Raw genomic sequence first — 14,401 nt, 5'->3', positions numbered from 1 at the left:
CTAAAAATGTGGTAAAAAATAGAGCCATTGCAAGCAATGTGAACATGTCTATTAAATATACAGAATATTCTGTACCTCATTCTGCCAGGGAATGGAGATGCAGCCGGTGGAGAATTTGGCATAGAAATCACAGTCGGTTTGGTCCAGGTTGACACCCTTGACGGTGGAGAACTGCTCAATGTCCAGTACGTCTTTGCAGTAGACTGCTCTGGGCTGCAGGGGGGAAGGGGTATAGGCAGATCATGTGATGTACAGATGCAGCTAGTCATTATGCAAATTGATACATTTTTTAAAATTCCCACCACCTCTCCCCTTTAGAGGACCCCTTTTTTCCAGCATAACACATTAGTAGTGTTTACAGAAATACACCATTTTGTAACTGGTTATTATTTTCGTTTAACTTTAAGTAGTCATGTGCTATACTAAAGCCTTCAGCAAGCATGGGTACAGCGTTAACGTCACAGTTATTATAGCAACTCTATTTATGCTTTATGAAAGACAGTATGTTCAGTAAAATCCTATTGTCATGTGTGATATGAGGCAGGGCTGCTCAGTCCTGGTCCTGGCGAGTTGCAGGGCATGCAGGTTCTCATTCTAGCCTCAACAATCAACAACCAGTTCTGAAAGAAAGCAGCTCAGGTGAGTTAACTGTGTAATCAACTGCTTTAATTGATCAATGAAGTGCCGCATTACAGCAACATACTCTGTGGCCCTCAAGAACCAGGGTAGGTGAACATGGTTGTTAGCCATGATGTCACAACTTGAGGTCAACCCCCCTTGCTTAAATTCAAACAAAAATGTTTTGGAATTCTTTACACGAAAAAAGGGTGAACCCTTTTTTACATTCAGAAATTGCACCCACTATAGAAAATGCAAGTGACCGCTCACACTGTACTACAGGAGAAGAGGCACTGACTGGATGGGAAATATAGCTGTCAGTGACATACGTATTGGCCTGTGTCCCCCAAACATGTCTTTAGGAGCACAACATTGAGCAGTAATCCAGGGAACCCTAGCCAATTTAAACCTAGTATATCCCAGTGGGGTGAAGCCAACTGTTTTCCACTGCTGATTAATATTACCATTGTGCTGTGGTAATGAAATATAATATAATCTATGCTTTCAAAAGATTTGTTAGATTTACACATAGATATTCAGTAGATGTTCTTATACGAAGTGGCTTACAGTTAAAATTATTTGTGAACATACATTTCTGTAAAGTGAGACTAATGTTCAGTGCAGTAATACTGGACAAACTATTTCCTCAGGTATAAACCCCATGCTGGTTGAGATTTGGCATTAATCAAAAGGTGACTTGGTATCAGAGGCCAGTGTTCTCTGGGGCAGATCTTGGTCAAACGCTATTGCTCAAAACACATCAGGCCAGGGATACTGAAATCTGGCTCTCGAGGACAGTAGAACTGTTCCTTTCACTCTTCTCCTCTAAACAGGAATTATTTAAACCTGGGACCCCAGGTGAGTTAAATCTCTAGCCAATCAGTGGCATTAATAAATCAGTTAACTATTGGGTAAAAAGAAAACCAGCAGGACTACTGGCCTCGAGGGCCAGATTTGAGTATCCCTGCTTTAGGCATTAGTACTTCTCCAGTAGATGACTGACAAAAAAAATTATTAGAACAAAATGGTCTTTTCATGTTTTCTCATATTTAACCAGCAGGTGTTTCAAACTTGCTGTTGACGTATTTTGTTTGTGTATTTGGCCCAGGTCTGTTGCAGGGTGAGGCCCTGTTGGCCCCTTGGTGCAAGGCTTCTTACATCTGGCACAAATGATGGCTTCAGGATCCCTGCCTCCAGCCTCTTGAAGTTGATACTTCTGAAGAAACTATGAGCCTTCAGTTCCAACACCCCATCGGATCCGCACCCCAACCTCTGCTCCGGATCTTTAGCTAACAGCTGGGGTTTACAGGAAAGAGAGACTTGGACTCAATGCATGAAAGGTAGATAACTTAAGGTAGATAAGATTTCAGTCATTCTTTCTACCACTCAGCCTCCCTCCCACCTCCACCTCCCAAATGATTGGATAGACCTCCAATAATTTTTTTAAATTGTAATTCAATCCAAAGGAGCCTATATTGAGAAAAGTCGTGTTGAAGATACTTTAAGTAAAAGTCATCTTGTTGTGTTATTGCAGGTATACATTATATATATATATATATATATATATATATATATATATATATATATAAATGCATAGCTATATAATAATAGTATGCACTGTATAGTATGTATATACTGTATGCACTATATAGAAATATTTGTGTGGGAGCTCACCATTCTGCAGATGGATTTACTGTCCTCGCTGAACTTATCATTGTACTCCTCCGCCTGCTCCCTCACCCTCTTCTCCACCTCCTCCCTCTTCACACGCTCCTGGTGCGCCCGGAAGGGCGAGCGGCCAGCCGTCATCTCGTAGATTAGGCAGCCTAGCCCCCACCAGTCTGCGCTCATGCCGTACCTCTCGTTATTGATCACCTCCGGTGCTGTGGGCATCGATGATGTCACAGTCACACGAGCCCCCCCCACTGCATTCATTATCACCTGCACTTATTATGTATGACATCACTGGTCATGTGTTCCTAAATAAATTCCTTCACAGGTGTATTTTTTTAGTTTATGTGGGGGGAAGGGGGGTTAGTGATATTACATCAACTTCTGAGGGAACATCATTAAACCTTTGGATGCCAGCACCTTTTTAAACCTTTCTGACTTAAGACCCCCACCCCAATACAAAACGTCCCAGTTATAGGTCCAGATCACACACCAAGAAAAATTCAAACAGAATACAATCAAATAAAATCACATCAGGGGTTACTGCATACCCATATATCCTACAGTCCCCACGCGGCCTCGAACAGTGTCCCCCTTCCGCAATTTAACGGCCAGACCCAGGTCAGATATCCGGATGTGTCCTGCAAAGGTTTAAATATTAAACACTTCCATGCACAGGACCTCATGTGAACTGTCAACCCTCTATATAGATTAAATGGTACACTCTATGGTACATGTCAAACTATTTAGTCATATTTCTGGGTTAGAAAAGGGGACTTCCTTTTTAAACTGGTTAGAGAGTCAGAGCAATGGACAGAGAGGCTAAGTTCTTATGACACGATTTTGTTTTTGTAAGCATATTGTAATTATTTCCTGGCATTAAGTTTAACTTGTATTTAAGCAAGGTTTTGAGGGTTTACATCTTTGTCGTTCATGGTAAGACAGTATGTACTGAAATCTTGAAAAACCCAGGCCTATTCATTTTCATAAACTTTTGTTACAACACCATGCACAGCATGGCTTTCTTTATATATACAGTATATACTGTATATAAATGAAAATCAATGCTCACACACAATATTACAATGAGTTCATATAAGGATCATCAGATTACATGAAAAAGTGGTCAGACAAGGAACCAATGAAATGACTTCTTCAACTTCCTTAAAAATACCATACACCTTACATTTCCTTTAATCTGATCTCGAAAAACTGGTTGAGCGCTCCCTTAAATTCAACGACTGACAACTGCAGCGTTTTTTTTTTTTTCTTCCTGAAGAACTGCTCTGTGGGGAGGAGACACACTCACCGTTGTCATCTAAAAGAATATTTTCTGGTTTTAAATCCCTGAAAAACAGAGTGCAGGAGAAGGGTCAGAGCAGATTGGATTTCCCTGTGCAGTGTCAGCTGTATTGGATTAGAATGTCTCACATTTCTAGGGGGGATAAAAATGTGAATGGACCTCACAGATGAGGAAATTCACCTCACCTGCTGCCCCTGTCTCACCCCCTCCCTTCCCTTCATCATCCCCGAAAACCTCCATGGAGGGCCAATGTGTGTGCAGGTTATTTGCTTACCCCAGTCACCCTGGCCTAATTGGTTGTATATACTGGCTTATCCATAAAGCAGGCCTACAGTAAAATGTTTTATACAGGGACAAAAGAGCACTTTTCAGCTGTTATTCAGAAGTTTATCACAAAATAAAGCAAAAATGTGAATAAATAAATGATTGAGTTGATTTAATAATTAAGCAGAAGTTGGTATGAAATCCTGCAGCAGATATGCTCCTTCACGCCCACCCCAGCTTTATCTGACTCAACACAGGCAGTTTTTTATCTCCTTCATCCCCAAATTCCTCCCCCTACCAAACTTTCACAAGCATCATTAAGATGTACCTTCACTGTACTCTGGCTGCAGTGTAATACAATGAATGGGGAACTGAAATTATAGGTTTGATTTCCATATAGATCTTTGTTGGTCTGTCACTGAACAAAGTACTTAAACAAACAAAGTACTGGATTTTATCAAAAAAAACAAATGTCAAAAATAAAGACGTTGCCCTTGCCTAGGGGCAATTTCGCCTTTAGTTGACAGGTAACACATTTGCCTAGGAAAACCTTTGGACGAGTAAGAGGCCCACCTCAGACACAAATCAACTCGTTCCTTACACTTGGGGGCAGAAAGGGGGGAGGGGGATTACAGCTCACCTGTAGACAATGGACTCCTTATGCAGGTGCTCAAGGCCACAGCAGATCTCTGCAGCGTAGAACAGTACCCTGTCCTTCTCGAACCCGGGCGTGCCCATGTTGTAGATGTGAAACTTGAGGTCCCCTCCATTCATGATGGTCACCACCAGACACAGGAGGTCTTTGGTTTGGTAAGCGTAGACCAAGCTGACCTGCAAGAACCGAAAGGAGCACGACCAGGGCACCCCACGTTAAGGCCAAAGCAGGGCCTTCACACCATTCCCTCCATACATTTCCACACCCAATTTCAATAACAAAAGTTAAAAGTTACTTTACAGTTAATGTCATGTACTGTGAAACTGAGGTACTAACATCCAGGTTGTGCAGGTTTCCTGTCTCAATTAATTAAATAAATGAGTAAAATAATTTAATTGGTATTTTAAAACCTAAACTAACTAATATGTAAATTAGATTATAATTCCCTCTAGCACAATGCATCAGTATATTCTAAATATGATGTTAAATTGTGATAAATCATTCATTCAAATAGTGTCGCTTAGAAATAAACAGCATAAAGTAAAGTAAAATGCAATGAATCAGGTGTGATTCATGGCTGCAGGCTTAAACTCACCACAAACCTGCTGTTGACCTTCTCCAGAATCTGCTTCTCATTGAGGGCCATCGCCTCCCCTTTTCTCTTTTTAATCCTCTTCTTCTCCAACTTCTTACAGGCATACATCTTCCCCGTGGCCCTCACCTGGCACGCCCACACCTGGACAAACAGTGAAGGAGGAGGGGGGGGCCTGACATGCTAAAGCAAGGAGCCAGTGACACACTTCACCTTCAAGAGGTTTCCAAACTAACTGACTGACACGCAAAGAAGAAAGAGAGCATCCCCAGTTCATTTCACACAGAGAATCCTGGGTAATATAATTATATGAAATACTTTAACTCTTTTAATCTCAAAAAACGAAATAATCTAGAGTACAGCTCAATTAAAATATGATTTCCGTTTCATATGATTGTACATTTTGGATATTATCATATATCATATATTACATTGAAAGCTTTCGAGGATCTCCAATGAGTGATTTCATATTTTATCAGTACCTAAAGAATGCTGTAAAAAAATTTGAAGAGGTTAGATTGACTGAGACCTAGATGGAGTTTTTTTTTTTTTTTTAAACTATGATATTAAATGAAATAAAATATTATGAGTTCGGCCACTTCTGATGAAAATCAAGAGGGGACTACAGTACCTCACCAAACCCGCCCTTTCCGAGAATACGGTATTGGCGAAATGTGCCTTTCGTGACTGGCTGTCTGTAAAATGTAGGGGAAAAAACACAAAATGATCAACCATTCCAAATAATATATTTTTAAAAGAACCCTGCAGGAATTTTATGACTGAACATTCCATAACCTTATACTTTTTCTATTATTCTACTGCCGCTAAACTTTAATATCAAATATATAGTCAAGTATTTATACTTTGTTTTACTTGTTTGTTTTACTTTGTTGTCAAAGACAAACACAAAATAAAAAAAGAATTATCCAACCTCTCGAGCATCTTCCACTGCAGAAAGCGGTCAAAGTACATGCTCTCCTGATAGGCTGAGAAGGGCTCCCCACTTAAGTGCTCATGAAGGGCCCTGTTAAAACAAGTGATTACATCAGAAGAGGAGGGGCTAAGCCTGTAGTTCCCAAAAATCTTAATCTCAAGGCCTCCTTAAATTTCCACCCACTGACTGATCACCCCGCATCTATAAAATGGATCATTTTGACACAGGCTACCATAGAGAGTCAATTTAACACAACAGTACAGGTAAACACACCATGTGTCAATATACAATAAGACAAATCTATCCAGTACAAAAAATAATAATAATAATAATTACAACAGTTAGAATATCGCCAAGGACTTCCAACCCAGACAGAGTTATTTCTACTGGACAGCCTGTGTGGTCTAAAAGCAAATTCTAACAAAGATAAACAAAGGCAAAATATTTCATCATTTTTTTTTTCTATGGGAATCCTTCATGGAATCCAGGACAGGAAGGGACGAGGCACTTACTTTCGGCAGTCACTGAAGAGGTCCCTGCAGGGGCTGATCTCCAGGTTCTCTCCACACGTCTGACCGTAGCTATCAGCCACCTCAGGAACACACTCAGAGGACTATCCCCCCAACACACACACAGTGGAAACACACACACACACACACACACACACACACAGTGGAAACACACACACACACACACACACACACACAGTGGAAACACAAGCTCAGTCACAGTTCCCACAGTGTCCCACACAACTGAAACTTTAATGCCAGAATATTTCCAGAATAATGCCAGAATATTTCAGCGCAAATCACAAACTTGTCTACCTTTACATACTTCACTTATCTAGCACATGCTCTTATCACAAGATAAGAGATAAGAATCTTATCTATAGAAACTTACAGCACAATGCAAACAATAAGGTTAGATGAACACAAGCATACAGTAGATGAAAATAATTGTAACACACTGTTGTGATCCTGTGTATGCTACAATAGTGTAGTACAGTTGTTCTGAAACTCTGAAAGTTCTGGGAGACCCCTGTATATGCTGCTTTTTGTTCCAACCACATTCACAATCCCAGAATTTCAACAAGCTGTTGATTTTTATTAATGACACTTTTCGTGTTCAGAGGGATTATTTGCCTCCTTAAGCTACATTTAGTCTGAAATAGCTATGTGCGTCATGAAGAATAAAATTCCCATATTCACATCGTGCTATATTGCAAAGGACTATATAAGGAGATGGACTTTTTATTACCTGATCAAATTAAAGAATCAATAGGCAATTAGGAAATTGGTGGAAGTGTGAACACCCGGTCACTAAAACTAACCATTTGGTAGATAATTCAAGACAAAAGCAAATGATAAGGAGCTAAACCTGCATTGTGTTAATAAGTTTACAGAAACAATTATAAAAGAAAATGTGTTCAGCAACATATGTAGGAGCCTATTGATTCACCTCAGTTTTTATTTTGATCAGTTTAAAAATTAATTTACCTCTTTTTATGTAATTCTTTGCAATACAACACAATATGTGGGGACTTTTATTCTGCATGGCACGCATGACAAACTCAGTGGCACCCCAGGACCGAGTTTGAGAAGCACTGTTGTAGTGGACATTGTGTCACAAATAAGTGATATGCACAGAAATAACAGGCAATAACATGCTGGGGTACACACAGAACAGTGGCCCCCAGGATGGCCCTGCCATCAGACCCCTGCAACTCATTCAGAATGCTGCAGCTCGTCTGATCTTCAACCTCCCCAGACACTCCCACGTCACTCCCCTGCTAACTACCCTCCACTGGCTGCCTGTTATAGGTCGCATCAAATTTAAAACATTGGTCCTAGCATACCAGGCAGTCAAGGGATCAGCTCCAGCATACCTCCACAAGATCACATGTAGCAAACCCTACATATGCCAGCCAGACCCCTCCGTTCTGCTACCTCAGGACGCCTGGCACCTCCCCCTCTTCGCACCTGCGCTTCCCGAACACGTCTCCTGTCTGTTCTGGCCCCATGATGGTGGAATGACCTCTCCGTGGAGGTCAGAACAGCTGAGACACTGACCCACTTCAAGCGACGACTGAAGACTCACCTTCAGGCTGCACCTCTCCCCATCCCTCCCTACCTCCCTGTAATCTCTTAATTGACTGTAAGCTTAGGGTTGTAACTAGGTAGCTGTTTCGTAGGTGACTTAGTTAACGCACCTGTCTTAACCACTGCTTGTATTTTTGCATAGACTGCGTTGTTACTGTTCTCATTTGTGTTAGTGTTAATCAGTTTAACCTTCAGGGTCCAAGTTGAACTATGCGGTTATGGTTATACACTTTGTTGTACGTCACTCTGGATAAGAGCGTCTGCCAAATACCTGTAATGTAATGTAATGCTGTAGTGTGCACTGCTTGGTGGAGGTACCTGCTTGGTGAGAAACTGCTTGATTATTTCCTCACCGCAGTTTCTCCTCTTCTCATCTGGCATCACCTCGTAGTTTTCCTGAACAGGAACACAAGGGAGGGACACAATGATCTCACTTTGTAATGAAACATATACATGTAAACCAGTGAAGCCATACCCTACTACACTTTATTGTACCATAAGCTGTTTTGTTCTTAAAATATGACCTGAAAACCATTTCAGTCACCAGTTGTGAAAAGCTGTGACAACTTGTCTATAAATGGCACTAAGGTTGAAATGTTGATTAATTGACTGATTGATTGATTAGTAGAATAATTGATTGGACAATCAAATGGTTCATTGATTGATTGATCAATAAACAGATCCATTCCTTCATACACTGGCAATTGGCTTGTTTTTGGGAAGGCTTGTGTCCTGAAGCCTGCAGATTCATTTTCCAGGTGGAGCATTGTTGTACTGTTCCCTGAACAGAAGTACGTAACCCATCACCATTTCTTTTACAAAATATTTTACGTTTTCTCCTAATTTGGAATGCCCAAAACTTTTTCTATTGTGTGTTTGTCTGCGCGTGGGTGTGTGTGTGTGTGTGTGCATGTGTTTTTGTGCGTGTGTATGTACACGTGTGTGCGTATGTGTGTGTGTGTGCGTGTCTGTGTGTGTGTGTGTTATTTATGGGTTTGTGTGTATATGTGTGTGTGTGTGTTATATATGGGTTTGTGCGTGTGTCTGTATGTGTGTGTGTGTGTGTGTGTGTGCGCAGAGAGTACCATGGCATCCAGTAGATGAATGCAGCATGAAAGCTCTGGTCTGGTCTCACAGAAGAGGCGGAAAAGCTCTCTTCCAATCGGCTGCTTCTCACAAAGGCTGAAGTAATCCCGCTCTGTAACATAGAAACACACACATACACAAACCCATACATAACACACACACACATACACACAAACCCATACATAGCACACACACACACATATACACACAAACCCATAAATAACACACACACACAGACACGCACACACACACACACACACACACAAACCCATACATGAATCAGTAAAAAGGCACAAGCAGGAATGGCACTACTGTAACTCACACATACAGTAGACACTAATAATAAGTTAAAATGCTTCTCTACATTGATTATGAGCAAATGTGAGGGATTGCCAATTGGGCAAGAGGATGTGCGAAAAACATAACTGTCTGGAAATAAGGAGAGGTTCAAAGGCAAACACACATGAATCACAGCTCACATGGTATGAGTGTCTGTTCATTCTTCAGTGAGAACTGAATTTTTCTATTCAAACTACTGGTACGTTATATTTTTATGTGTGAACATTGGTCTGGTTGTGTTATTTACTGTGTAATTGTTTGGTGTATGTTAATGACTTATATCATATTGCTTTGACAACACAACTGAGCTTCCCTGAATTGAACTGAAAGAGAGAGAAAGTCATTTGGAGAAAAACACACACACACACACACACACACACTCTCTCTCTCACCAATACTGTTCTTCAGCTCAATGCATTGTGAGATGTGAGGGAAACGCAGCATTTCTCTCCATTTCTTGCTCCTTCCTTTTCGTTTCCCTCCTTCACCTTTTGGGAAGAGAGGCAAGAGGAAGGATGAGATGTAACTTTTTTTCTTTGAGGAGGGCAGTAAACCCATGGTGGTAAACCCATGATAATATACATTAGTATCAAGAGTAAATCAAATCAAATTAATATTATTTGTTCAGAATTTTTTTTTTACTGAAAACTGTCACAAAGGTACTTTACAGAGTAGCAGAAAAAGAGCAAAAACCATGTCTAAATCCCCAAATAACAAGAACATGAGGTTAAAAAAACTCCATAGCTTTTATGCATATATTTATGTATGTATGTATGTGTGCGTGTGACTGTGTGTCTGGGTGTACGTGCGCCCCCCCCCCCCCCCCCCCCTCCTCCACTCCAATCACCAGGCCAAGCAGTGGGATGAGAGGCTGAGACAGAGGTGATATATATGCACTGTTCATTTGTCCCATAAACCAATGATCTAGGAACACAGATCTCACAGTGTGGTGGGGTGGGATGTGAGGGGTAAACTGCTATTACAGATGTGTTACTCTTGGCCATCTCCCAGTCCTCAACGTGTGGGGGAAGAGGGGTTGTTTGAGAGTCCAGGCCAAAGAAAAGGATCATTAATCACTTGGACCCATGCAGAACAACCAAAAAGAAGACACAATTTTAAAAGGCTCCTTCCTGTCCTCTCGGGTCCTTTGACTTTATTTGTAGACATGGGCACTATGTAGCACTGTTTGCTGCAGGGCAGAGTGGACATACAGTAAGAAGCCATGGGGAATGCTAACCTAAAACATGCAAGAGAAACTTTTTTTTGTGTGAAATAGATAATTCCAGGCCTGTGATATCATACCTCCCTGTTATGCTGACAATTGGTATCATGTCTCTCTCACCTTTTCTTAGATGATTGATCCTAACACAGCAGCTTCATTATGGACAGTGCTTTGCATGAAACTCAACATATATGATTGCCAATTTTTTTGTATGCATTTTCTAAGCAGACACTGTTACCCAGGGCGATTTACAGGGGCTACATTTTTACATAATCACACATTTTTTGTACTGTTGACCACATGCTGAAGTAATTCAAGTAAAGCACGTTGCTCAAGGGTATGGCCCCACCTGAAAGTTGAACCTCTGAGTTAGAAGAGCAGTTCAACAAGTGCTATACTTGTGCTGCAAAACTACACATATATACAAATCTATATTTGGAAATACGCGACAGATAATCAATGCTGCCGATGGACCTGGGCAGTGGTCATCAAATCATCTTGGAGACAACTGAACAATTTAGCAGACCCAACCCATCCACCAGCCTGTCTACAGTTGACGGACATCTATGAAGAAATACGAGTCAGAGCAGTCTTGGAACAGACCATTAAATTGTGACAGATTCTGACCCACCCATTCACGCCCATCCCAAACTCAGCCTACCCACCCAGTTCGATCTGTCACAGCCAATCAGAGGTCTTGTTTACAAACGTATCCAGTTCAGCTGACAAACCAGATTTCTGCACATGAGGTTTTGTGTATACACTCCGCATGTATTTTTCCGCATGTATCCAGTTCCATGCATTTAGACTTGAGATCATATTTCTCCTAGCAGTTTCACTAGCTGTTGTTCCAACTGACCTGATGACTTGCAGCAGGGTGTCTGGTGACTGTTGCATACTCACGGAATGCCACGTGTCAAAAGAACACAGGGAGCAGGGGAAGCTGGACACTGCAGTTTTTACATTAGGATCCGATACTGGTGGAATCCAGACCTGATCTACCACCGGATGCAACTCAAATCGGATTTGGAAAAATATAATATATATATATAATATAATCACTCTCTTGTGTCGAGACTACAGTCAGTGGTCAAGTGTGAGACGTCCCGGACATGTAAAGAACTGGGATACACGTTGCATAGAAAGGCAAATGGGGCCAGAATGACATGCTTACTTCTCCTTTAAGAGGGATGCTGATATTTTTGTTGGGACAGCCATACATACAATCACCACACACAAAAAAGCCCTGACTATCTGATGTTCAGCTGAGCTTAGTAGAAGCGCTACAACAAGGACACAGAATCTCCTATATATGTTCTTGCAGCCTGTTAGAGGCATTTCATTTGAATAATCACTGACATCTTGTTTTATTAAGAATGATTTTCACCTGCCATACATCAAAGCACAGAAAAGGAGACAAAAAGGTCCTCTTGTTCTGCAGCAATAAGACATCCAAAAAAGGAGCAAGCAACACACAAGAAAACACCAGGTCCAAAAGGGTGAAACCCCACAGTCCTCGCCAAACAGGACAGAAGAGCCAGATTAAAATATTGTGGCATTATGCGATGCATAAATAATACTATTACATAACATTTTGAGCAGCCACACATTAGGAGATATGGAAGGCCAAATCTGTCCTTCGCCATGACCCATTAGCAATAACATCCAGTTATTTCTGTGCGACCCTTTCCAAGAACCAAGACACACACTGAAAAGGACCCCAGCAACCTAACTGTATTGAGCGTTTACAATCAGCCTTCTGCAGTAGCTTTACAATGCTCTTACTGTGAATAATTCTCTTGAAATCAGTGTGTAAAACACATGAGTCCTTCACAATATGCTCCACACAGTTATATGTTTTTTTTTCCATCTTTATACTTAATTCCTCCAGAATGGTCAGACATTGTATTAATTTCATAAATTTAAATAGTATTTTTTATGTAAATATGCTTTTGCATCTGTGAGAACCAAGTGTCAAGAATACATACTTTCTAAGTTGGTGTGAATTTCAATGGGAAATACATCATAATCAGCAAGTTTTTTGATATGAGTATCGCACAACCCAGCACAACCTCCTGCATGTCCCACCAGTGGGTCCCGCCCAACAGTTTTGGAACTTTTGTCCTCAAGAATCCCTTCTATTTGGCAACCGAATCAAATCCAACCAAAATAATACTTTAAAATGAATTCTGCATGGACTTACATAAACTAATGCATTAATTATGTGAGCAAATCATGAATTGATATATTTTAAATTTCAATGACAGGTCTAGATGGGGTGCATACCCTGTTCACATCATTTTATACAATGTTTTTCCTTACAAAGGTAATGAGGGCAATATGTATGACCTAATCAATTGTATGACTTTATATAATTGTTACGGTAATATACAGTAACATATATTGGGTTCTTTAAGGCTTTTTTAATTATTCCATTAATTAGTTGCTATTTTTCCTCCTTACCATAAGCATGAGAGGTGTGGGGTTACGTCATTTGTTTATTTATGGATTAGTTAATGCATGTTAGGGAGTAGTTCATATACATACCATGTTTATAATGCACCCTTCATATAACATTCAAAGCTCAAACTGTGGATAAGACACAGCAGGTAAAACAAATGAAACAAAAAAGCATATAAAAGAAAAGGCATAAAAATACAGCATCAAAATCAATAAGAGACAGCTAGATAGATTTTTTTTTTAAATAGATAAGTGATAAAGCACAGTATAAAAGATCTTAGTCAGCTTTAACAGGTAGGTTTAGATTGCTGATCTCTCTGACCTGCAGTGAGAGTGAGCTCCATGGTTTAGGACCATGGTAACAGCAGGTATGGTAAATATGCTACAGAAATTCACACCTGATGTGTCATCAGCTGGCCTTATAGGTGCGTGTGAATAGCACTGTAATGTTGCCTAGGCAGGGGAAACATTATGAAGACTATATCATTCTGAATAACTAATCTGTTTGCGCACAGGAGGCAGCCTAGTTTCTGAATATTTGTCGAGTTACTGTCTTTGCTTTGTATTTGGTATTATGTATTCACATTGTTTTAATTGCTTTAATGTTGTTATACAGCCCTGAACTTGCACTGATCCACCACCATGCTTAACTGATGGTTGTACACATGGTTCCGAGTCTTTCATTGATAATGCCTTCTCTTTCTTTGAAAAATCTCAGATTTAGACTTGTCGGTCCACAAAACCTTACTTCATATCTTGAAGTGTTCAGTTTCAGAGCACTGGCTCAAATTTTCTTCTCGTTTGTTTATTCCCATTTCTCAGTCATGCGTTTTTGACAGCTACACATCCTTTCAGATCCACAACATTAAGATGTCTTCTCACAGTGGAAGGATTGACAGAAACACCTGTGGATTTTTTAAGATCTGACACAAGAGTGGAGCTTGATATTTTTCTATGTTGCAAAAATAAAATCTTAATGTAATGTCTTTTTGATGGTGATAGTGCTCGTGGTCGACCAGTTCTTGCACGGTTGTTAGGATTCCCATATTCGTATTGTATTTTGCAATAACCTTTTGAACTCAAGTTTAGGAAACTGTTTTTTTCCACTTATTTTCCTTTGACTTTGATCTTCCTTGTTGAAGTTGAATTATCGTATAT

At 40.3% G+C, this 14,401-nt stretch overlaps 1 protein-coding gene across 1 annotated transcript in view; it reads right to left on the bottom strand.

Annotated features, from left to right (window-relative positions):
• LOC118212075 (G protein-coupled receptor kinase 5-like) overlaps positions 1-14,401 on the bottom strand; it is a 30,712-nt gene that overhangs the window by 2,462 nt on the left and 13,849 nt on the right. Inside the window, exons 2-14 of the mRNA XM_035389645.1 lie at positions 9,954-10,049; positions 9,222-9,334; positions 8,455-8,532; positions 6,550-6,650; positions 6,035-6,127; positions 5,735-5,798; positions 5,107-5,247; positions 4,497-4,687; positions 3,599-3,636; positions 2,841-2,930; positions 2,293-2,501; positions 1,777-1,914; positions 76-213 (exon numbers count right to left, since the gene is read on the bottom strand). Coding sequence (XP_035245536.1) covers positions 76-213; positions 1,777-1,914; positions 2,293-2,501; positions 2,841-2,930; positions 3,599-3,636; positions 4,497-4,687; positions 5,107-5,247; positions 5,735-5,798; positions 6,035-6,127; positions 6,550-6,650; positions 8,455-8,532; positions 9,222-9,334; positions 9,954-10,049 — 1,490 coding nt within the window. The remainder of the gene's footprint in view (positions 1-75; positions 214-1,776; positions 1,915-2,292; positions 2,502-2,840; positions 2,931-3,598; positions 3,637-4,496; positions 4,688-5,106; positions 5,248-5,734; positions 5,799-6,034; positions 6,128-6,549; positions 6,651-8,454; positions 8,533-9,221; positions 9,335-9,953; positions 10,050-14,401) is intronic.

Source organism: Anguilla anguilla, chromosome 14, assembly GCF_013347855.1.
Source record: "Anguilla anguilla isolate fAngAng1 chromosome 14, fAngAng1.pri, whole genome shotgun sequence".
Taxonomy (NCBI): domain Eukaryota; kingdom Metazoa; phylum Chordata; class Actinopteri; order Anguilliformes; family Anguillidae; genus Anguilla; species Anguilla anguilla.
Note: the sequence above shows the minus strand (reverse complement) of the source record. Positions and strands in the feature narration are given on the sequence as shown.